We start from the raw sequence: 24,212 nt of genomic DNA, 5'->3' as shown, positions 1-24,212 counted from the left end.
AAATTAGAAGAGGATTGTGGTAAAAACTCTAATGTCATTCATAACACCCAAATTCATATTTTAATGTTGATGAAAATAGCCCTACTTTCCCTATTGTTGCCTTTTCAATTCACAACTTTTTTTTTTTTTTTTTTTTTTAAAGATTTTATTTATTTATTTGACAGAGAGATAGAGAGCACAAGTAGGTAGAGGGAGAGGGAGAAGCAGGCTCTCCGCGGAGCAGGGAGCCCGATGCGGGGCTCGATCCCACGACCCCAGGATCATGACCTGAGCCGAAGGCAGCCGCTTAACCGACTGAGCCACCCAGGCGCCCCCTTCAATTCACAACTTTTATAAAGTGTGGACTTGTGACATAAATTTGTTGTAACAATACTACATTTACTTATTTTGTATCTTAGAATTCCATTTAAGATTTGGTTTGAGAAGAGTTAAGCTGCTAAAAGTTCGGAAAAACTTGGAAGATAAACTCCTTTAGTCTGGGTACTATATATATTTTAGATTTCTGAGTTAATTGAACTTCTACAATATTTGCTTTTGTTCATTCTGGTATCTTCATCTGTGCCAGGGATTTCTTTGGTAATTAATTCTAATTGCAACTCAATCCAAGTCCAATTTTAGAAAAAGTAATTTGTTAAATATTAAGTGTAATGTCTTTTTGGTTCCTTTTGTAAAGAGCAAAGCTAGTTACTTGAGCCCCTACAGTTGAGTCAAAATGGCGTAATATTTATCTGGAGCTTTCTCCTGTGCAATTACCTCTGCAGTATCATGAGCCTCTGTATCGTCAGGACTTCTCTCCCAATTATATACTCTGACTAACCTCCAGTCTCTGTCTCTGGTGTTTGTCTGTAAATTGTGCAAACATCCTGTGGTCAATAGCAATGAAATGTGATATGGAATCATCTGCAAACTTCATTAGTATAATGAGTGTAACACTGTGGTCTCACAGAATGCCCTACTGGGGACTTACTCTGTGAGAAGGCTTTTGAGGCTGACTTCTAAAGAAGTCATTTTGGTATGCTAACAACCAGACATTCGTGGATGGGGCTTAACACGGTTCAAACTTGGACCAGATTCTTTCCTCCGTGAACACCGTTACAGCGAGAATCTAGTCTTGTACGAAACCACACCACGTACTTACTCTGCTAAATGAATCACTGAATGACAGACTGACTTACCTAATTCCCTGGTTTTGTTTTCTTCTTTTGGATTTTAGAGTGTGTCCAAGTTTACTGACTATGAATTGAAGGCCTACGCCAGAGCAGGGTCAGTGGCTGATGAAGTCATTTCATCTATGCGAACGGTGGCTGCTTTTGGTGGTGAAAAAAAAGAGGTTGAAAGGTTGGTTTACTGAAACATCCACCACTTTCCTGAATTTCGTCGTTTGACCTACTACCCTAAATCTTCCCTATTTTGTACAAAGTGGCAGATTTACCTTGGTCTGTTTACTGTGAGAGAGATTTTATTCAAGAGGTAGCTGAGAGTAATTAGTTGGGCAAAGCACTACAAGGACCCCCAAGCCTTTAGCTGTGTGTTTTTGAAAATGTTGTAGTTGGAGATTTTTAGAACGTCATTTTAGGTTAGGTATTTATTTCAACTCTGGTGGTGTGTATGTACGCATATGTATGCATATTATACCTCATGGCCTGTAACACTGTTTGCTGTGAGATACCTAAAATGCAGTTCAACACATTTTTTATTCAGTGTCTTTTATTCAGCTACTGTACTACATGCTCTTTTTAAAGTCTGATGAAATTTCCATTTACTCAAACAAAATTTAGCGTTGGTATATTACAGACCATCATTCCAGAAGATTAATTCTTAACGAAAATAAAAAACCTAAATGACCCAAACAACACAGTTGTTGAGAATTTGATTTTGTTAATTCTTCCTCTTATCTAGTATTTTTTAAGTGCCAGTGCCAGGCACTGATTTCATAAAATAGCCACCAATTTAATTCAACTCTTATTTCATGAGTTTGAGATCTAGTATGACGGTGTCAGTCTCAATTGTTACCAAATAAAAAAAGAGAATAGAATTTACAATTTTTGTTTGTTTTGCTTCTTTTGGTTTATAGAGTGAAGTTACCTAGTTTCTCACAAAAAATTTCAGTAGGATACTTCCTCCACCATAAAAGATACTCATTATTGTTATTAATAGCAGCTTTGTAAATGATTTGAAAATGGAACAAACATAGGATAGACCTTCACTTTGTCCTGCAAAATATTAAAAGTTCTCCATGAATTTATTTTCTGAGACTAAGGAAGGCAGTTACAGAATGTCTGAGCTTCAAGACAATGCCAGTTATTAATGGCTAGATCATAGAATCACTGCAGTCTAGTGCTTAGATTGAATTTCTACATAGTTATCCATGTCCCATGGCTGTGAACCTGACCGGTCATGTTACAACATAGCATTCTTGGTCACGGGGCAGATGGGTGAGTGTACGGAGATGAGTTGTGGCAAACACTGGTTCTGAACCTGGGGGAAAACAGTTGCATCATTTTCTGATAGAAAGCATGCCATGTGACTTGGTAAAAACAATTCAAGCACAAATAGTACTGGATCCCTCATGTCCAAACATTTGTGTTGAAAATTCTTTTCTCTTGGGGTAAAGTTCCCACTTTTCTCACACTGTTCTTATCCAAGAAGTAATCAGCCATGAGGTTTGGTTAGGCATTGTTCCTTCAACACATTTCATTGCCAGGTTGAAATAAGCTAAATAACTACACGGAAGTTTGTCATTTTCTTTCCCGAAAGCTGCTGTGTGTCTGGGGTGATTTTTATGACCATTGAGTAAAAGCACCGCATTGTGGCTGATTTAAACATTCTAACTTGAGTTGCTGCTGCTGCTGATGTAGACACAAATGCTTTCTCTTCACAGGTACGAGAGAAATCTTGTGTTTGCCCAGCGTTGGGGAATTAGAAAAGGGATCGTGCTGGGATTCTTTACTGGATTCATGTGGTGTCTCATCTTCCTCTGTTATGCGCTGGCCTTCTGGTACGGCTCCAAACTTGTCCTAGAGGATGGAGAATATACGCCAGGAACCCTCGTCCAGGTACTTTGACCTTAATGACCTAGACATAACATTTCCTGCTGGAATCTCGGGAAAGCCTACAGTGAAGGCATTTTGTTTATTCCTTTATTGTCTGAGGGAGGAGAGCAGCAATGATTTGATGGAGTCCATCTGCAGAAACAAGCAATACTTACACATTTTATAGTAAAGGAACACTGAGCATTTGAGTTGATGAGACCAGTGATTTAATGATTTCCGCTTAACTGAAAATTCTGTAGCTGTAAAACAATGATTTTCTGACTGAGTCCAAAAGATAACATGCCATGAAAATGGGAAGTCAGGGATCTCTCAGCTAAAAATTAATAGCTCATGTATTTAAGTTTAATAATAGTACAAGATATGTGCTAATGGACGTATTTGTGAAACACAATGAGTTACTAAAATACCAAGCCAATGATATCTTCAACTGAACACATAATACGACCCTATTTTATTGTTCACTTGTGCTAGAGCCATGTTATCACGAATGCCTTGGTTGCTTTAATTTTCAGTATTTTTTCCGTTGTTCTTTCAAGAATTATTGAGCATCTACTATATGCCAGCACAGAGGATTCAATAGTGAGCAAAAGAAATGTGATCTTTTCCTGGTGTGATTTATAGATCAGTGGGGAAGAGAGGCAATAATTAAACAACCACATCAATGCCTAATGACAATGCTATAGAAGACAAGGATGTTAGCAGTGAATAGCAGGGTAACCAAGTGTGGCTAGGATCAGAGAAATCTCTTCCTCCTGCTCACAAACCCAACGTCTTTCCTCCTTAGCTTACAGCTCCTCTCATTACAGCTGGACTCTTGTCATTGTTCTAATTCTCAGCTGAACAGCACCTTCCCAGTAAGGCCTCCCATGCTCACCCAATCTTTTATTCTCTTGTACGGCTTGCTGAACTTTTCCTTCAGAGTCCTTGAATGGAATTGAACATTTGGGTTTGTTTACATTTGTGCCCACCCCTTCCTGCCCCCACACAGGAGGCCAGGGAGATAAAGCATGAAATACATGTTTCATTTGGCCTATTAATTATTTAATTAAATATATTAATCTTTTTTTTTTAGATTTTATTTATTTATTTATTTGAGAGGAGAGATCGAGCACGCACGCACAAGGGGTGGGAGGGGCAGAGGGAGAGGGAGAGAGAGAGAGAGAGAATCTCAAGCAGACTCTGCACTGAGGGCAGAGCCTGATGCAGGGCTCGATCTCATAGCCCTGAGATCATGACCAGAGCTGAAATCAGGAGTTGGATGCTTAACCGACTGAGCCACCCAGGTGCCCCATAATTAAGTATATTAATTTTTAAAGCATGGAGATGTGAAGCAGTTTCATATATGATTCTTAAATAAAATATTTTGGCTCAAGATTCTAGGTGAGGGGGAGCCTGGGTGGCTCAATCGTTAAGTGTCTGCCTTCGGCTCAGGTCATGATCCCAGGGTCCTGGGATCGAGCCCTGCATCTGGCTCCCTGCTCAGCGGGAAACCTGCTTCTCCCTCTCCCACTCCCCCTGCTTGTGTTCCCTCTCTAGCTCTCTCTCTCTCTCTCTCTCTGTCAAATAACTAAAATCTAAAAAAAAAAAAAAGATTCTAGGTGAGATAGGTACCAATTAAACAATGAAAAATGCCAAAATCTTATCTACTAGAAATTTGCTACCTGATAGCTTATAATTTGAGATCTACTGCTTTAATATAAATACATTTCTAGGGAAAGTTGAATGGAATTTTATTTATTTGTTTAAATTTATTAAACAAATAAATTTATTTATTTATAAATGATTATCAGTGGTGAGGTCAAACCATAGTCAATCTGCGCTACTGACTTTATCTCATTAACAGCTTGATGATACACTAAGAACAACTTTTTAAAATTCAGTTCTTCTTTGCAAGATGAACAACTGGCATCACTTGAACTTTGTTTTAAAAAATTAAATATGATACGACATGTTAAAGTGTCTTTTGAACCTTAAATAGATAGTATAGATGGAAAATGTTGCTGTTATTATAATTTAAGCACTTTCTTAACAACTCTAATATAGCTTTGCACATTTGAAAATCCAGTGAAAGTATTGCAGGTCAGAAACCTGACTACAAAGTCCCTCATCTTTGTTGGTCTAATGACTCTTAAGAACTTTCAACATTTACCAGTTGACTGCAGACCTAGATGCATGTATCTGCTCATTCTGCAGAAAAACATGTGCTGAGAAAAGACATTCTTCCTTTCATTCCGTGACTGCAAGGAGAGGACAGAGGTGTGCCCAAATAACAGTTCAGAGGGAAGAATGAATTGGTAAATTGAAAATTAAATAATACACAATTCTAGTTGGAAACACTGAATTTAAAAACGCCTTGGTTACTCTCTCTAGCAGGAATCCAATGTTATGGTTCTAAGATAAACTGAGGCATACTAAAATTTTTAGGAGATTCTTTAAACAAAAATAATTCCAATCAGGCAGCACCAAGCCAGAAGTGATGAGAAGCCACTCTCTACCGGGCGGGGGTTGGGGGGGGGGAGGGGGGAAACTTTTATAGAGAAGAGGCAGAAGCAAAGCAAAACAATGATTTGATTGACTCTGGCTTAAGCAGTTGCCTTGCCTGGGGAAGCTTAATGGACCATTTGTGATTGGTTGCCCTTAGGTTTTTGATGTCTTAACCTTGAGGCATTTGCGCTTAGGTTTTGGTTTGCTCATGCAGGCTACCAAGGCATTAAATCAACCTCAGCCTAATGGCCTCCTTGTTTAACGAATTTGACACTCCTCAGCTTCAAGTGTCCACTCTTGTCTATACCTTCTGTAAATAATTGGGCTGAGAGAGTACTTATTACGTGCAGATGTGACAGACTATGTGTCTCTAACATTTTAATCATCGATTATTAACCTTACCTCTTACTCCAACACCTTCCTACAAGCCTCTGCTTACACCTTAAGAAAGATCCCTTTGGAAAAATGAGAGACCTCCATTAACAGTATAATCACTGATTGTTCTTTCTCTCTCTTCCTCCCTCCCTTCCTCCATCCCTCCATCTCTCTCTTTCTCTCAGTCATGTGTGCAGGCACATTTTTGGCCATACTTCTGAGTAGCAAACTATGAAGTCTGAGTACACATGAGCTGAGTTGAGTGTTATCAGTCCACTAAAGTAATTAACAATTAGGTTAATCGAATATATTTTTTGATGAATAAAATCGTTATTGGCTGCATGGTAATTGAGCATACATGGTAAGTTGTTCACATAAATGACTGATCGGTATCACCTGTACACAGACAAAAAACAAACCCTGTGATCTATTAGGAGAGAAGATGAAAGGGATTGAAGAGTGCAGAAGGCTGCTCTTTTGTGCTTCCCAGGTTTCAGGACTCAATAATAAAAAATAACGGCAGGAATAGAGAGTAACATTATTCAGTGTGTATAAGTTATCAAGCACTAAGTGACATATTTCATACAAATACCACATGTCATATCAAAACTTCATTCTGTATTGATGTCATTGTACTACCACTTAAAAATGAAATGGAGCCATGAGGTTGAAAAATACGTGTTGAGGGGCGTGGAGGGGGATAGAAACTCACATGCCTGTGCCTCCAGGGGCCTGACTCATTAACCACTGTTTTCCTGCCTCTGGATCTGGCTTCCAGGGAGCCGCCTTTTCCTCAGCACAGCACACCCATAGATAGATTGTTCCCCGGTGGTCTCCCTGGCCTTTCCCACTCCCACACTGCTGTCCACGGGGCTAGAGTAAAATGTTTGGGGTGGGAAATGATGGTCTGTTGGGATGGGTGCTAGCCATTGTGATGATACTAGGTATATGCCTCTGTCCTGTCCCACCCACTCTTTCCCTAAGTACCCCGAGGGAGACATTTGCAAAGCCAGGCTGAGCAGGGTTTGACTGCAAACCTCAGCTTAGGCCCCTAGTGATTCAACCTAGAATCTAGAGCAGGAGTCAGCAAACTATGACCCACCAGCCAAATCCAGCCTGATGCCTGTTTTTGTAAATAAAGTTTTATTGGAACACAGCCACAATTATCTGTTCACTATTGCCTATGGCTGCTTTTGCAGTACATGGCAGAGTTGTGTAATTGCTTCGGAGCCCATTTGGCCTTAAAAAGCCTAAAACACATACTATCTGGCGTGTTATAGAAAATGTTTGCTGACCCCTGATCTAGGACATGTGGAAGGCTTCCTTTGCTCAGTTGGAAGGAAATCTGATAAATGTGGTCCTAACCCAATTTAGAGAGGTACTGTTTTGTCTATTCACCGTACCACTTCCTAAGTGTGGAATCTTGCTTCTTTCAACATCACTATTATTTACGTGGCTAACGCTGGATTCATCACCTTTAAACTAATTATTTCATTTAATGCTCATAAAAGTCCCATGAGGTGTATGCTTTCAGTACCCCTGTGTTACAGATAAAGAAATTGGGGCTTGAAAGATGAAGTAATCTGCCCACAGGAGGAACTACCTTCTGTAATTCAGGAAAAGGAACAAGAAAGATGAAAAGGGAATGTTTGTCCCACACATGGAGAGGGGAATTCAGGGAGAAGGCAAGAGGGCACTAGTGCACATCATCATGATATGTGGAATGGAGGTTACTGAAGATGAAGGGAGGTAGCTGGGAGGCTCTGAGGAGTCTCATGGTCCAGACAGAAGATTGAAAGAAAGCAGGGAAACCATTACAGACTGGGTTCATTTGACTGCCTGAAGACTACATTCAGGCAGCAGCCGATCTTCAGCTCAGCAGGTAACTCCGGTCCCTGAAGGATGGTGGCCAACGAAACATCCCCCATGAGCATCATGTGACCAGCATCTGTTTGGTCAAAAGGACTCTTGTGCTCCTCCTAGAGGCATGTGACAAATTGCCTCATTGCTTCTTCCTTTATAAACGGCACTGATAAACACAGAGCGCTATTTGGTAGGAACATCTGCTCATGATCAAGTCGCCTTCCCCTAACTTAATGAGATGACTGGGTTGGTGAGTTAAAGGACAGCTTCCTCATCATTGCCCAGGAACCTCGCCATACCAACTGCATGCCACCAGCAGCAGATGGGACTGTTTGTGAAACAGAATGTCAGTCAAGAGCCTGGGTTTCAAATACTGCTCTACCACTTAATACATGTTGTAATGTAGGGTAAGTTAGGGAACGTCCATACACCTTGGTTTTCTCTTCTGTTGTATGGATTAAGTGAAGTAATACAGGTAAAGCACTTAGAAATATACATTAGTAAAAGTAGTAGTAGTAGTAATAGCAGTAGTTATCCTAGGAATAGTCTACTAGTAGCAACAATATAGTAGCAAACCGATAATTGCTTGTACCTATCTCTACAACAATCAAGCTGATCACTGTCTTCATTGCTTCAGTTACCCTTTAACCAGAAGACTATATAAGCCTGTTTATATTACAAACTGAATTATCATATCACTATTCTAACTCACTTTGTGTCTATATGCTGCCTTGCTTAGACCTCATACTCATTTCAAAATATGTTCTTCTTTGTAGGATAGTGTTCTACACTCTTGTAATGTAGTGTTCTACACATAGATGTTCATTTAAATATAATGTACTCTTTTAAACCATAACAATAGAAAAATTGGAGATACTGTGCAGAACAAAAACTGTTCCAGGTGTTTCTAAAGAGCTATTTAGCTTTCAAACTCCCATGGAAGAATATTTCTGAGAAATATCTGAGCTCACATGGATAGCCCAAATGATGGCACTATTTACAAATTGACAAGAACACGCGAAAACTATGTTTATCTCTTTTCATTTCAGATTTTCCTCAGTATTCTATTAGGAGCTTTAAATCTTGGCAATGCATCTTCTTGTCTGGAAGCCTTTGCAACTGGGCGTGCAGCGGCCACCGGCATTTTTCAGACAATAGACAGGGTATGTGAAAGCCAAAGTAAAGGCCGTGAACAGGTTGGGGGTGGGGAGAAAAATGAAGTTCTGAGGAATTTACCCTCAATGTTAAGAAAAATGAGGGGCTATCACAATGCCCTTAATTCAGCAATACTTAATAGGGGCTGTCATCAGCCAGACCCCATAGTGAGTTGGGACTGCAAGAGTGAAATAGAACAAATAAGACCCTTGCTCTCCTATCATACTGGGAAACAGGCAATAAAGAAGTAAGCACGTTTATGGATCTAGAGGGTATTATGCTGAGTGAAATAAGTCAGACAGAGAAAGACAAATACCATACGATCTCACTTATATGGAGAATCCAAAAAGCAAAGCAAATGGACAAACAAAAGAATAGAAATAGACTCATAAATACAGACAACAAACTGGTGGTTTCCAGAGAGGAGGGGGCTAGGGGGTTGGGGTGAAGGGGATAAACTGCCAGTTGTAAAATAAATAAGTCACTGGGATGAAAAGTACAGCATAGAGAACGTAGCCAGTGATATCGTAATAACTTTGTATGACAGAAGGTAACTACAAGTATCTTGGTGAGCATTTGGTAATGTAATTGTCGAATCACTATGTTGTACACCTAAAACCAAACTTACTTCAGTGAAAAATAAAAGTTGAAAAAAGAAGTAAGTACATTCAAAGCTAGGATAATATCAGTGCAATAAAGGAAATAAAATGGCGTGGTAACGGTTGGGGTGAGGGGAGGAGTCTTCAAGTGAGGGGAACATCATCTCTGAGGAGGTAGTATTTGCGCTGAGAACCACAGGGAGAGTCAGCCATGCAAAGTGAGGTTTAGGGGAGGAGCGGTGCATGGGAAGTGAGAGCAGGGAGGCTATTCCTGGAAGAGAGCTCTTCTGGTTGGAAAAGGATTGGTGAATGCAAGGACCTAAAACAAGGTCAGTGTGTCTGAGCAGAGTGAGCAAGAGTACAGAGGCTGGAGAGAGAGGAAGGGGCCAGATAATGCAAGTCTTTAAGGCCAAGTTCATAGGTTTAGATTATCTTTTAACTGTGACAGAAAGCTTCTACAAGCTTGTAAAGGATTCTGGTAGCCTAGCTAGGATTTAATCTACTGAAGCGCATTGAAGGTCCAGCTAGAAAGTCAAAATCTGAGAATGGAAGGAGGAAGAGAGCAAGATGTTGTTCTTCCTCTCTGGAAGCCATGGAAAGCCAGAAGTGTTTCTTTGGTCCCCTAAATCTTCAGTATTTATGAAGCATAAAACCTGCGTGAGGAGACTGTTCATCACTTTATCTGTTCTATATCTGGGGCTTCATATATTGCAGTATAAACAGATTGTTGAAAACCACATAGACACATTGAGTTATCCAAACTCTACCTCATTCTTAGGGTTATTATATGCTCAGATAAGATGATGAGTCTAAAAGGCCTTTGAAGCTATTACAAAAAACTAAGGCCTTTAAAAATTACTTTATTATCTTTACGAGAGACCCGAGAGGAAGAGAGTAGATTACACTATTGCCCCAGATAGAGATATGATGATGAATTTATCTCACAAGTGTAGAAGGGAGAAGAAGCTGACCCTGGAGTGTTCTGGTGGCAGGAGATGGCCCTCATTCTTGTCTCATTAACTAGAATGGTTAAATTCTAGATTAGGCTCACTACTAACAACAACAGAAGTGAAATTCAGCATAACAACTGAAAGTTGGTAGTATCTGAGGATACCACTTAAGGACATTCAGTTAGTTTTAATTATCATCTACAATAGGTATTCAGATGTAGAGTACTATTGGACCCCAGCTTGGCTGACCAGTTGTGTGGCTTTAGGAAAGATACTTAACCTCTCTGAGAGCTCTCTACTTCCTCAGTGAACAATTGAGCATATCACCTGTCTAGTTAGGTTATAGTGACAATTACATAAATGAAAAAAGACAATTGTAAATTGTCTTCCATGGTATCCCAATAATATAATAATACATAATAATAATATATTATATACTAACATAATTATAAATCAATACTACATATTATATTACAATATTGTTATATATTGTTACTATATTGTCATACAATAATATATGTCATAGCAATATATCAACAAATAGTAATAATAATTAAATTAATTCCATTTAATTAATGTGAAGTTATATATCAATTATATACTGACATTTATTTCATATTCATTATAATTATGTATTAATTCTTTGTGTATGTTTGGTTATCTATTAATATGTGTGTAATATGATATGCTAATACTATTCATATCTAGTAATATATCTCATATTAATATCTCAGTAAATGTTAGTATTATTACTATTATTAATAAATATTTAATGTGGAAGCAACTTTGGTGCAGTGTTTTACCTGGTTGTTGTTCTGGTTTATGAGTAAATTCAAACCAGGATGGACAATAGATGCATATGTATTTGTTGTAGCTATATTCCTTTTATATTCTACTCCAGAAACCCAACATTGACTGCATGTCAGAGGAGGGTTACAAGTTGGATCGAATTAAGGGTGAAATTGAATTCCATAATGTGACCTTCCACTATCCTTCCAGACCAGAGGTGAAGGTAAGTGTTCATCTTTTCTCTGGGAATGACGGCATTTTTCTTCTTTGATGATTCATATCCAGGGCCACAAGTTACTTGTTTTTCTGAAGCATGACAGTTTGCAGGAAGAAGGAACAGAAGCACGTTTCTCTACAAGTGCTCTTAGGCATCATGTCATTTCTTAGGCAACAAGTCACATTCCTTTGTAGTAACACCAATGTGCAAATCCCTGAGGAGGACACAGTCTGGCAACCCATTCAGGTTGGGTCAAGTTAAGTGCGATCCTCTGTTGCAATGAGTGGCAGGGCCTGTCATTGTAGGCATAAGCTGAATAAACTGCAAGGCAATCAGAACAATCCAGAAGTACAGAGGCAGAAGGCAAAACACTGAGTGGGTAGGGTACTTCTGGCAAAGAAAAGCTGCTGCATTTGTAGTTTTCCCGCTTCCTATCTGTAAGTTCACAAGGGTCACTAGATTAGTCTTTGGAGGAAAGGTAATCTTGTGGCCTCGTGCTCACGTGTCTTGGGCTAGGTGATTGCCCGGGGCACAGGAGGAAGAACATTCAGTTTTCCTGTACCTACAGAGCAAGCATTTTTAAAGGCAATTTAATCTATAGGAAAATTAGGATCTGCTCTCCTTGAGTAGGTTGACTTTGAAATGAGATTTATTCCTAATTTTTTAACAGAATAACTCTAGCCGGGGCGCCTGGGTGGCTCAGTTGTTAAGTGTCTGCCAGGGTCCTGGGATCAAGCCCCACATTGGGCTCCCTGCTCGGCGGGAAGCCTGCTTCTCCCTCTTCCACTCCCCCTGCTTGTGTTCCCTCTCTCGCTGTGTCTCTCTCTGTCAAATAAAGAAGTAAAATCTTAAAAAAAAAAAAAGAATACCTCTAGCCACCCTTAATATTTCTGTTATGGGAACTAAATCCCTTGCAACTTAATTCTGATACTACATACCTAAAACATAGGTAAACACATACATACACACACACATTAGATATATAAATATATATATATAAAACACAGGTACCTCTATATTCTGATTAAATTGCTGAAGTATATTTTCTATTACTGTTACATATCACATATGTATGGAAACATTAAATGTCGCAACATATGTCAAAGTACCTTGTGGAAGATAAACCACAAGGTAGTACTCATTAAGATTTTTTAATGGATGGCTAAAAACTTGCTTTAGAAAATCTGTTCAGAACCAGCTCATAATAGCTGTTTCGTGAATACCAGTTGAATTAAAACACATTTATTTCATTTCTGTTTTATCCTCTATTCCCAACACCAGTGGGGTTTGTTTTAATAAAATCTTCTTACTTACACCTATATGTACTCAGCCCTGCTGGGTGCCGCACCGTCCTGGGCTATAATGAGAAAAAGCACACACTGTGCTCGCCCGCCCTGGGGGAGATTACAGTAAGTGAAAGTATATTTGCAAGCCTAACTCTCTAGTGTGAAATGAAAGATGTGAGATTTTGTCACACAGAGGACCCCTAACCACCTTTACATAATAAGTATAAAAATCACCACTGAATTGGTGAAAATATCCAACAGATGCTTCTGAATTAGATTCCTCTTCTTCCCTTTCTAGACCTACCAGCATTCAGTCTCTACCTTTAACAGTGCTTTAAACTTAATAAACACATCACAAACATTTGTTAAGGAAAGTTTTTCAGATAATATGTTCACACACAATACAAGTGTATGACAGCTTAAAATTTGTAAGTTAATTTATTGTTAATCCATGGTCAGTAAATTAGTATTGTATTTCTAACTTAATGGCTTTCTTTCCTTAACAGTCTCCTTGAGGCATCCTAGTATATCAGAAGTGTTTTATTTTTTTAAAAGATGTTATTTATTTATTTGTCAGAGAGAGAGCGAGAGAACACAAGCAGGGGGTGCAGCAGGCAGAGGGAGAAGCGGGCTCCCTGATAAGGGGCTGGGTGCCAGGACCCTGGGATCATGACCTGAGCCGAAGGCAGACACTTAATCAACTGAGCCACCCAGGCGTCCCTATCAGAAGTGTTTTAAATGTGGATTCTGGAGCATAATTTTACAAGTTGGCGTGGTTTATTTACTTCAACAGTGTTACCACACATCATTTCCTTTCTTGGGTGCCACTATCAATTTATTAATGAGTAATGTGCTAAATGCTAAAACCTCATCATAGGCACTGTTTGCTGATTTTCTGGTTATTGATGGATATTGGTAGTTACTGCTTTGAGGGCATAAGTAAACACGTACAGAGTATCCTCACAAAGCATCCTAACTTACAAGTATAATTGCTGACAATCTGAACATTGTTCTTTTCTTTTCTCTACAGATTTTAAATAACCTCAGCATGGTTGTTAAATCAGGGGAAATGACAGCTGTGGTAGGATCCAGTGGATCCGGGAAAAGCACAGCCCTGCAGCTTATTCAGCGTTTCTATGACCCCAGTGAAGGCATGGTGGGTGTCTTCCAGAAGCCTCTCAATACATGGGGATGGGAGAGTGCAAATGGGGATATATTGGTCAAGCACAAAGGCCTAGTGTACACAGAGACCGTCCTGACGCACACACAGTTGACTTACTGAGTTTTTGACTGAATTGACTGGACTGATTCCCTGCACGGTGGTCGTGTTCATTGAACGACCAGCCCGTTCGCTCAGTGATGTGCACACACATTCAAAATGGTATTGCTGCCTTGTCAGTGAATTCGCATTTCCATTTCCTTCTTTGTATTGTAACAAAATCATTATTGTCTCTTCAAGTTTTCCAAACGCTAAGTATAGGAAAGGTTGCATGGCTAGAACAAACAGATTGATGACTGCTTTGAGAATTTAGGTTTTAAAGACAAATCATATAATTTCACCAACTACTTCATCTCTTTCTTCCTTGTGTGTTTATTTGCCTATAAACATAGACTGAAACTAAGAAAATAAATATCCATCATTGCCATTTGTTTATCACATATGTCAAGTACTTTATGAAGATGATTACTTATTTTCAAAAATGAGCCCCAAGGTATATATGCTCATTTTATGAAAAGGAAGCAGAGTCAGAGAGGTTGAGATTTGCTCCCGATTTGAACCCAGGGCCCTGAGATGTCAAAGGCTCTGCTCTTTCTACGCTCTCAAAGTCATTCTTGTCAACATCTCCTTGATGCTTTGAGATAGAATCATCTGAGTATATATCAAGTGGCTTCAATGCAAGGTGTTCCCTGTCATGGGAGCACTGTTACACTGACATGACAAACGTAATGGAATGTTTCTTTGTTATGGACAGTTCATCCTACAGGTATTCTTTGCTACATACCAGCATAACTATACTCTGACTACATAGAAATCATGGTCTCTTGATGTAAGATTTTTACTTTTTTTGCTAATAGTGATTTTTGCTTATCCCACTTACATTCTCAATTACTTTTGAACAGCAAAGTTCTATTTGATGAATCTGGCCAGAAAGTAAGAGTTACTGTAAAGCATACCTACAAGATAGGGACCATTTCTTCTTTACTTTGTAGCTTTGAAGTCCATTTTAGGTCACAAGTCAAACGATAATAAAAATATATAAAATATGGTGAATAACTGACTTGACTCTATTGAAGAATTAGATTTTTTTTTTCCATTCCTGGGCCAATCATATTACATTAAATGACCTTTACATCATTTGTGTTTTTACAACGAATTGTTCTACAGCTAGACTTGATTTCAACTATATATCATCACTCCTATATAAACAACCTCATTATGGGAGGAATTATTTCTGTTATAATCCTGCGGGTTTCTATTATTTCTCCCCATAGGTCAAGTAGAACATAACATTTTGATTCAGAACCCTGAAGGGTTCCAAGAGATGTGACGTTGTGCTTATGGTCTCTAGGTGACTTTAGATGGCCATGACCTTCGCTCTCTTAACATTCAGTGGCTTAGAGCTCAGATTGGGATGGTGGAGCAAGAGCCCGTTCTGTTCTCTACCACCATTGCAGAGAACATTCGTTATGGCAGAGAGGATGCAACGATGGAAGATATAGTTCAAGCTGCCAAGGCAGCCAATGCCTACAGCTTCATCATGGACCTGCCACAGGTACCCCTAGCCTCTCATCCCGGGGTGGGAGGGGGAGCAGAACTCAGAAAGTTATAAAAGGAAAAAGAAAAAGTTACACGATACTATACATTTCTTTCCATTTGAATCCCAAATCATTAAATTCTTAATGCCATGCTAGGTTTCATTCCTGGAAATATACCATGAGTGTTCCCCTTTGCCTGAAAGCATATTGTTGTTGATGTATTAAAAATCTACAAACAGGGGAACTTTCTTTTAAAAGCTCCCCTTGACAGAGGTACAATCTTCTTACTCCATCTGTTGAGAATTTGCCTAAGCAATTGATAAATTTGTTATGTGGCAATGACTTACACAATGTTCATTGATGCCTACCAATGTCATTGTTCTTTCATTTTCTTGGGCTTAGGCAGCTAATTCTGTGGCCTCAGTACTGTATCTCGCATATTCAAAAATTCTTCATTTATCTTCATTTTAAACAACGACAACAAAAACCAACTCCATATTATTACACTTATACGTATTTTGTGGCTGCTAAGTCAAATGGTCTGCTAAGTCAAAGAAGAGCTGTTATTACCAGTTAACATATGTATAGTGCTTACTACCTACCAGACACTGTTCTAAGCACTTTACATCTCATTTAACTCTCACGACCATCCTGTTGGCAGCTATTATTATTTCCATCTGTGAAGAGAGAACTAAGGTTCCAAGAGGTCAGATAACTTGCTCAAGGCAGGAGAGTCAAGGTTCACACTCAGGTGGTCTGGCTCCAGCGTCTGTGCTCTAGATCATTTCCTATTCAGCCTTCTAGATTACCTGTGTGAACAGGATTGCAGCTGTGGGTATGATATAGTCCAGTGGTAAAGAGTATAAAGCTTTGCAATCAGACTGCCTCCATGAAAATCCCAGCTTCTCCATTTGCAAGCTCTATAAACTTGGGCAAGTTACTTTAGCCCCTTACACCCCAGCATTTCCTTACCCACTGATTGAGGAGAACAGCAGTACCTGCCTCATGGGGCATCTGGGAGGACTAATGAGGTGATATGTGTAAAGAGCTCAACTTCATGCTTTATACATGGTAAATGCTCAACTCATGTTGGCTAATAATAAACAAGACAAGAGCCTGACATCATTGTGAGATTCCAATATAATGCTAAACATGAAAGATACTCAGTAACTTTTTGCTGTCAATGGTAATGATTGTACAGCTAGTTTGATCTTTCATTTGTAATATAGAGACAGATTTAATATTGTGTTTTTCTGTGTTGCTTAGCTAGAGAAAAGAGGGAAGAATTTGATAGGTGCTTTAACCCTTTAAAATGGGTTTTCAGGACCCTGATCAACTTTTACTTTGGTGGAAACATTCTGTTTTTTTTTTTAAGTAGGCTCCACCCCCAGTGTGGTGCCCAACACAGAGCTTGAACTCAGGACTCTGAGATCAAGACCTGAGCTGAGATCAAGAGTCGGATGCTTAACCAGCTGAGCCACCCAGGTGCCCCTACTTTCGTGAAAACATTTTATTTGAAGTTGAGCTAGAGAGAAACATTTATACAGCCCAGTGAACCTGGGAATGAAAGAATAAATTAATTTCTTTTTTTTTCTTTCAAAGATTTTATTTGTTTATTTGGCAGAGAGAGAGAGAACACAAGCAGGGGGAGTGGCAGAGGGAGAGGGAGAAGCAGGCTCCCAGCTGAGCAGGGAGCCCGATGTGGGGCTCCATCCCAGGACCCTGGGATCCTGACCTGAGCCAAAGGCAGACGCTTAACTGACTGAGCCACTCAAGCGCCCCAAGAATAAATCAGTTTCTTTATCTTACACACAAATATTGATCAGACAGTAACCTGTTTCAGGAAAGGGTATTTCTTTCAGTGAAAGTTGGGCCTGTGAAAATTCATGCTTGAGAAGGGAGCTAGAAAGGATCTTGTAATGATCACTGCCAGGAGCCATCAAGTTGTTCGTCTTCATTACCGGTGTCACCTTCTTCCTAGCAATTTGACACTCTTGTTGGAGAAGGAGGAGGCCAGATGAGTGGTGGCCAGAAACAAAGAGTAGCCATAGCCAGAGCCCTTGTCCGAAACCCCAAGATCCTGCTTTTGGACATGGCCACCTCGGCACTGGACAATGAGAGTGAAGCCATGGTACAAGAGGCACTGAGTAAGGTCTGTTGAAAGTCTGAGTTCATTTTACAAGACCGTGTGGAAATGTGCTGTAGGAAAGGCAGCTCACTGAGAGAGGAGGGAGAGGGAGAATGGAAGGATGGAGAGGGGGAGGGAAAGAGAAGGACTACATAGGTCAGTGTCTCCAGTCTGACTGTTTAGAAAATACTGACTAGACTGTTCCTCACAGTTGAATAGAAGTCAGTATGGCTTGCTTCCAAAAGCTACAAATGCAAAATTTTCAATCTTATTAAATCTACCTTATAATATGTGATTTAAGAATTTCCATTTTGATTTTAGCTGTTGATTAATAGCAGCAACTGGACCAGCGTGTGGGGTGTTCATGACCTTGATAAAGTGCGCTGGCCTTTTCTAATATCTGCAGAGCGCCTATTTGAGGATTTTCCCAAGGACCCAGGCTCTGATTACTTGTGGATTCTGAGACCATCCAAATGTCAATGTCAGCTCTGTCTTACTGTTTGGTTAACAGTGCACCGTACATTCTTACAGATTCAGCAGGGACATACGATCATTTCGGTTGCTCATCGCCTGTCCACAGTCAGAGCTGCAGATGTCATTATTGGTTTTGAACATGGTACAGCAGTGGAAAGAGGCACCCATGAGGAACTGTTGGAACGGAAAGGAGTCTACTTCACTCTAGTGACTTTGCAGAGTCAAGGCGATCAGGCTGCTAACATAGAAGGCATGAAGGGCAAGTGTCTTTTCCATTACACTTGTACATTCTATAAAGCATTATGTTTGTTAGCTCTCATAGTTTCGTGGATTTCTATACATTTTAATAAACACTGTCTTATTTGTTCCCCCAAAAGCCCTTGGAGGCATTATATAGATGATAAGAGAAAGAACAAAATCTCAGGAGGTTCAGTTACTTGATCAAATCAGAGAGCTAAAACCCAGGTTTTGTGGGGAAGATGATTTTAATGCCAACCCCCTTGTTCCCCCCTCCCCACTTTGCAAATAGGAGAGCCTTCCTAGAGTGTCCAGCACCCAGTAGGACCTCTATTCTTGCTGATTGAGTAAATTAATCAGTGACTAAACACTGTAATGCTTATTTTCACTAAAGCAAATAGCAAACAGATACATCAGGCCCTAGTGCATCCTTTTTTTTTTTTTTAGTTTGAATTTTCAGATTTGGTAACTTATCCCAACCTACATTAACCAACCACCACTTCAAACTTTCTCTACCATACCACATCTCGATTTGTGAACTCCATTGGGTAAAACTACTGTCTATATTTAACACATGTGATTTCTTCTGAAAAGATATATATTTTTTTAATTTGGTGAATCTACCATAGAAATGACCTCTAGGGGGTTTCCCTTCAGTTTTTTATGATTCATTCTATCAGATATCTATTTGTTGGAGATAACACAGGGGGTATCACACAGCTCAAAAAATTCAATCCTGCTGAGTATTTTTTTAAGTTTATTTATTTATTTATTTATTTATTTATTTACGTAATCTCTATGCCCAAGGTGGGGCTGGAACTCACGACCCCATGTCCAGGAGTTGCATGCTCTTTGGACTGAGCCAGCCAGGCACCCCCTGCTGAGTATCTTGACATTTTTGTTGTTGTTGTTGTTAGAATGTGCTGGATAAGTGTTAAGTTTTATTTGCCACAATGAAGTTAATAGAATGTTTTAGCATCAGACATAGTAATAATAGGCTAGGCAAGCATAGTAAGAAGTTTTCTTTTGATATGGTTCTCCTTATTGTATACACTAAGGAATCGTTCATGTTGTGTTGAATAGGAGAAGATAAAACTGACCGGGCCTCACTTGACAGCAAACAGACCTTTTGCAGAGGGAGCTACCAGGCTAGTTTAAGGTAAGCTGAAGCCATGGGGCAGATTTTAAGGTTTTAAAATATTCTTAGGAGCCCTCTGCACCTATGATCCTCAGGCAATATCTCAGGTAAAACCAGGATAGCCTTGAGCATAGCCCCAGGTTTCATGTAATATGAACATGTAAATGAATCCTTGGTTGCTATATTGACATTTTCTGGTCAGTTCATGGGGATTTTTTTTGTTTAACTTTGGCTTCTTATCTTATTGTGGGTAGGGTCATGATAGAGATGCTTTGTAATTAAAATGTTGTTAATTGAGCTTAGAAAGGGTATTTACAAAATCTGTTTGGTCTTGTCCCCTAGATCTAACCATGGTATAAAGCATTGTTTTACATGGAGGTGAAGTTCATGGCTTTAGGTCCATTCTTTCACTTGCTGAGCTGCAGTTGAATTACAAATATTCCTGCTTCCAGAGTGACTCATCTGAATTCAAATCATTCCTTAACTAGATGAAAAAAGAAGTGTATTTTTTTAGTATTTGAAAAGATTTTCTGTGAACCCCAGCTATTTATTTTTTTTTGTGGATGAATATAGGGGTATTGACTTTCAAACATATTTTTGGAATATGCTATTAACAAGACTGTAAATTTTAGTCTTTCATCCTGACTTAAGAGTTTCAGTAAAATAGTTCCTTTAATGTTAAAAGTCTGCATATTAAGAAGAATTCTGCCCAAGAGTATCTGTCTCTCTTCATGACGATACTACTTAAGATTTTTTTCCCTAAGTTAGGAGGCTGTTCATAAACAATGGTGACAGCAGATTTCCTTACTGTTGCCTTTACCATTTCTAGGATATTTAATTCAAGGCTGTACTCTGGGCAAAGGCTCGGTTATAAGACTTGCTTTTTCGAGGGAGTAGATTGCTTATTGAAAACTGGTTTAAAGAGGCTTAAAATGAAACATTTAGGTAACAACTCCAAGTAATTCAAACACAGATTTATCTTTAATATTCAAAGAACAATGTATAGAGTTGTTGAATCACTATGTTGCACACCTGAAACTAATGTAACATTGTGTGTCAACTATCCTCAAAAAGAGACAAAAGAATAGTTCACCGAGCTTATGCTTAGAGTTTTTATTTTTCCTTTTGAGAATAAGTCTATTCATAAAAATTTCAAGAAATGCTGGTTTTATTAAATTTATTGAATTTGGAAAATAATAAAGCAATGACTTCAAGTTACTCTGTAAAGTAAAAGCTAAAAAAATTGCCACAATTATTAGGTGACTTTTATAGATATTAGGCATTATGTTTAACCATGCTTCTCTGATTGGAGGAAAAAAATTATAAGGGTCATTAGAATCACAACCTGAAGCTACTGACTACCTTTTTAAACACAGAAAATGGCTAGGCACCTCTTTTGATTACGGGGCTAAAGGTTGCAAAAAGGAAGTGATATACTTCATCATCATGTCAACAAGAAAATAAATATTTTCTTAACTTTTCAGATGAACAAAATTCTACTTGTTCTAAGTAGTTTAGTTACAGTTTATTATTAGGACCAAATAATCATTTTTAATATAAACATTTCCTATTTGGCTATTAATTCTCACAAATTCTACACTTTGGTGACTAGGATGAGAAATCCAGAAATACAATCTATACCCAGAAAGTAGCTATTAACCTCCTGCAGAGAAAGATTTATAAGTTTAAGTAAGAAGGTCTGTTAAAAATATCTCATTGTGTATGCTGACAGATTTTTTTCCTAAAAGATGACTAAATTAAATGTTAATTTATATCTTATTTCCTTGGCTTTGGTGTTTCTGACAGCCCAGTCTCTCTTTAGTAATATATTTTAGGTTCAAGAACAATTTAATGGATAACAGGAACTAATTTCCTGAATAATAATGTTGAGAGAGAGAGAGAAAGTGGGAGAGTTATTTAGTCCCCAAATTAGCTGTTTTTATTTGCAGAGAGAAGTGGTACACAGCTTCTGAGAAAGGGACTGGCCTATGTTGTCAGTTTCTTTCTTTCTTTTTTTTTTTTTTTGAAGATTTTACTTATTTATTTGACACAGAGAGCGAGAGCACAAGGAGGGGGAACAGCAGAGGGAGAGGAAGAAGCAGGCTCTCCGCTGAGCAGGGAGCAGGGAGCAGGGAGCCCAATGCGGGGCTCGATCCCAGGACCCTGGGATCATGACCTGAGCCGAAGGCAGACCCCTAACCGACTGAGCCACCCAGGTGCCCCATGTTGTCGGTTTCTAAAAAGGTGTGTGATAGAATTCTAACTCTGGTGCTTATGGTGGACCAGAGGGAGCTGCCAGGTGGGCCCAGGGTTTCAGTGGGACAGCCTATGCTAGACAGGTAGAATGGTCTGTGAAAGATTCAGGTAGTAGAAATCAGAAGGGACAAGGATATATGTTTTGCCATGCTCAAAACTGAGAGGAAGTCAACCATATTTCCTTTTCCTCATACTCTACCATGGCTTCCAATGCTCTAGGAGTCTCTCTAGGCCCATGACCTTACGTCTCAGCCCTACCATGTACTCTGCTCTGTCCAGCTGACACATGCCTCTTCCTCATGCATTCTGAAGAAGACTTCTTGACCTCAGTTAACTAACCCAAAGAAGCGACTCTATTGCTGGAGAGTCTCAAGCCAGGCGGGAGGGAGTTGGGGTGCCCCAGCCGGCAGTTTGATAGCAGGGAGGTGGGGTGAGGAGTGGTTTCAGGCCTGATCATCATGAGATTTGGCAAGAGTGTGAATGTGCAAGAGCAAGGAAGAGGAAGGACTGGAGCTACATGCACCTGTTGAACCTGGGTGACTAAGAGGGTGACAGTGCCACTAACAGGACGTGGGAACAAAGCAGAGGAATGAAGGGATGTGGTAGTGCCTCCGCAAGAAGGCCAGATGAGCACGCGTAATCGACAAGCAGCACGTGACGTTTGTCTTCACCTGGATACAAATGAGGGAGAGGGACTTGTGGATGGTTCCGTCTAGATCCTTGGCTCTATGTCTCTCACTTTACACCTTTTTACTGCACATTAGGTGCTTTGATAATGTAATGCCCTCCTCTCGTCTTCAGCATTGCCTCTATCGCTTTTGCAAATGACTGGAAACTTAACTCAACCAGGGAGAGGATCAGTTTACCTGACTAAGTAGTCCAAGGATGCCTTAACTCCAGGCAAAGCTGGGCTTTAATCAGGTGCTTCCCGCCCCCCCTTCTTTTTTGCTTCATTTTTCAGGAGGCTTCTTTCCTTGAGGGTCTTGACATAATTGCCAGCAACTCCTAGTGCTGCCTACTTTCAAGTTTAACGTAGAGGAGAGTAGGAGTCTCCTTCTCAGAAATCTCAGGAAGAAGACAAAACCACCTGAACCAATTTCTTATATCTGTGCTGCACTAAGTATATGTACTAAGGAACCCTGTTCTCTCCTGTCTCCATGCTTCGGTTTATATTATCCTCTCCATCAGAAATGCTCTTCCTACAAATATCCAAGTCCTACCGTAGCCACCTCTTCCATGACGCCTTTCATGGGAACACCTGCCATACATTTCTTTTTCCTTTAAATTTTCATACTTTCTATTCAAACCTGCTTTATAGCACTTAGCATATTTCTTCCTTACAGGGTTAGGGTTGAGTACATGTTTTGCTCTTCTGTAAGATTTTAAACTCCTTGAGGGTGAAGTCTGTGTTTGACCAGTCTCTGTAATCCCCACACCTGGCATTGGCCTGCATGTCATAGATGCCCAATACGCTTCTGTTAAATGAATAAACAAATCAAATAAATTTTATTTCAATAAGATATTTGTTAATTAAATGTATTTCTAGGGGCAGTACATAGCCTAAAGAAAATCTCACTCGGGGGGGCGACTGGGTGGCTCAGTCAGTTAAGCATCTGCCTTTGGCTCAGGTCATGATCCCGGGGTTCTGGGATCAAGCCCCGCATCGGGCTCCCTGCTCAGTAGAGAACCTGCTTCTCCCTCTTCCTCTGCTGCTCCCCCTGCTTGTGCTCTCTCTCTCTTTCTCTCTCTCTCTCTGTCAAATAAATAAACAAAATCTTCTAAAAAAAAGAAGAAAGAAAATCTCAGTAGGGGCCCTATTTTCCTCCTACTAGCTCATTTGTATCCAGGTGGCCTTACACTAAAGTAAACATCAGGTGTAACTATAGAGAGAAAGAGCTATCAAAACTACAACGTACAACCAAAAGGAAGGTAAAGGCGCTGGGCCGTTGCCATGGTAACAATTAGCAGACCGTGTGGATTTGGAATGGATTTGAACCTTGGACCTTTTGTTGGTAGACTGGTAGGACAGCTTTCCTCTCCTTCTCTCCCTCCCTCCTTGAGCACAGTCTGAGTCAGAGTCTAGCCTGGGACTCAGAGGATCCAATTTAAATAGCTACGCCATAGGAATAGTTCTGTGAAACCTAACCAGGAAGCTCCCTTACCTGGTTGTGATGTGACCTATCAAACATTTCTGTTTATTTGATACATGTGATGTAAGCTTGAACAACAGTTAAATCCTGTTCCAACCTGCCCATAATCTACAGACTCTTTCATGTTTCTGTTTATTTGCAGAGCTTCAATCCGGGAACACTCCAAGTCTCAGCTTTCTTACTTGGTACATGAACCTCCATTAGCTGTTGTAGATCATAAGTCTACTTATGAAGAAGACAGAAAGGTCAGGCACCAGTTGCTCTTGGGGATTGGAGGCAGTCTTTTGGGGACTATTGCATG

The 24,212-nt window shown here is 39.7% G+C and overlaps 1 protein-coding gene across 6 annotated transcripts in view; it reads left to right on the top strand.

The window, feature by feature from the left end:
• ABCB11 (ATP binding cassette subfamily B member 11) overlaps positions 1–24,212 on the top strand; it is an 82,283-nt gene that overhangs the window by 23,293 nt on the left and 34,778 nt on the right. For 3 of the 6 annotated variants that reach the window (XM_078070951.1, XM_036072015.2, XM_078070952.1), the window contains 10 exons: positions 1,214–1,338; positions 2,882–3,056; positions 8,825–8,938; positions 11,381–11,491; positions 13,802–13,927; positions 15,342–15,545; positions 17,510–17,680; positions 18,188–18,389; positions 19,451–19,526; positions 24,054–24,156. In XM_078070951.1, the coding sequence (XP_077927077.1) occupies positions 1,214–1,338; positions 2,882–3,056; positions 8,825–8,938; positions 11,381–11,491; positions 13,802–13,927; positions 15,342–15,545; positions 17,510–17,680; positions 18,188–18,389; positions 19,451–19,526; positions 24,054–24,156 (1,407 nt within the window). Of the gene's footprint in view, positions 1–1,213; positions 1,339–2,881; positions 3,057–8,824; positions 8,939–11,380; positions 11,492–13,801; positions 13,928–15,341; positions 15,546–17,509; positions 17,681–18,187; positions 18,396–19,450; positions 19,527–22,722; positions 23,242–24,053; positions 24,157–24,212 lie in introns of those variants that run through there. The other 3 variants (XM_078070949.1, XM_078070954.1, XM_078070950.1) reach the window with 3 other exon arrangements.

Source organism: Halichoerus grypus, chromosome 4 (assembly GCF_964656455.1).
Source record: "Halichoerus grypus chromosome 4, mHalGry1.hap1.1, whole genome shotgun sequence".
Taxonomy (NCBI): domain Eukaryota; kingdom Metazoa; phylum Chordata; class Mammalia; order Carnivora; family Phocidae; genus Halichoerus; species Halichoerus grypus.
The sequence above is the reverse complement of the archived record's forward strand: the minus strand, read 5'-3'. Positions and strand labels throughout refer to the sequence as shown.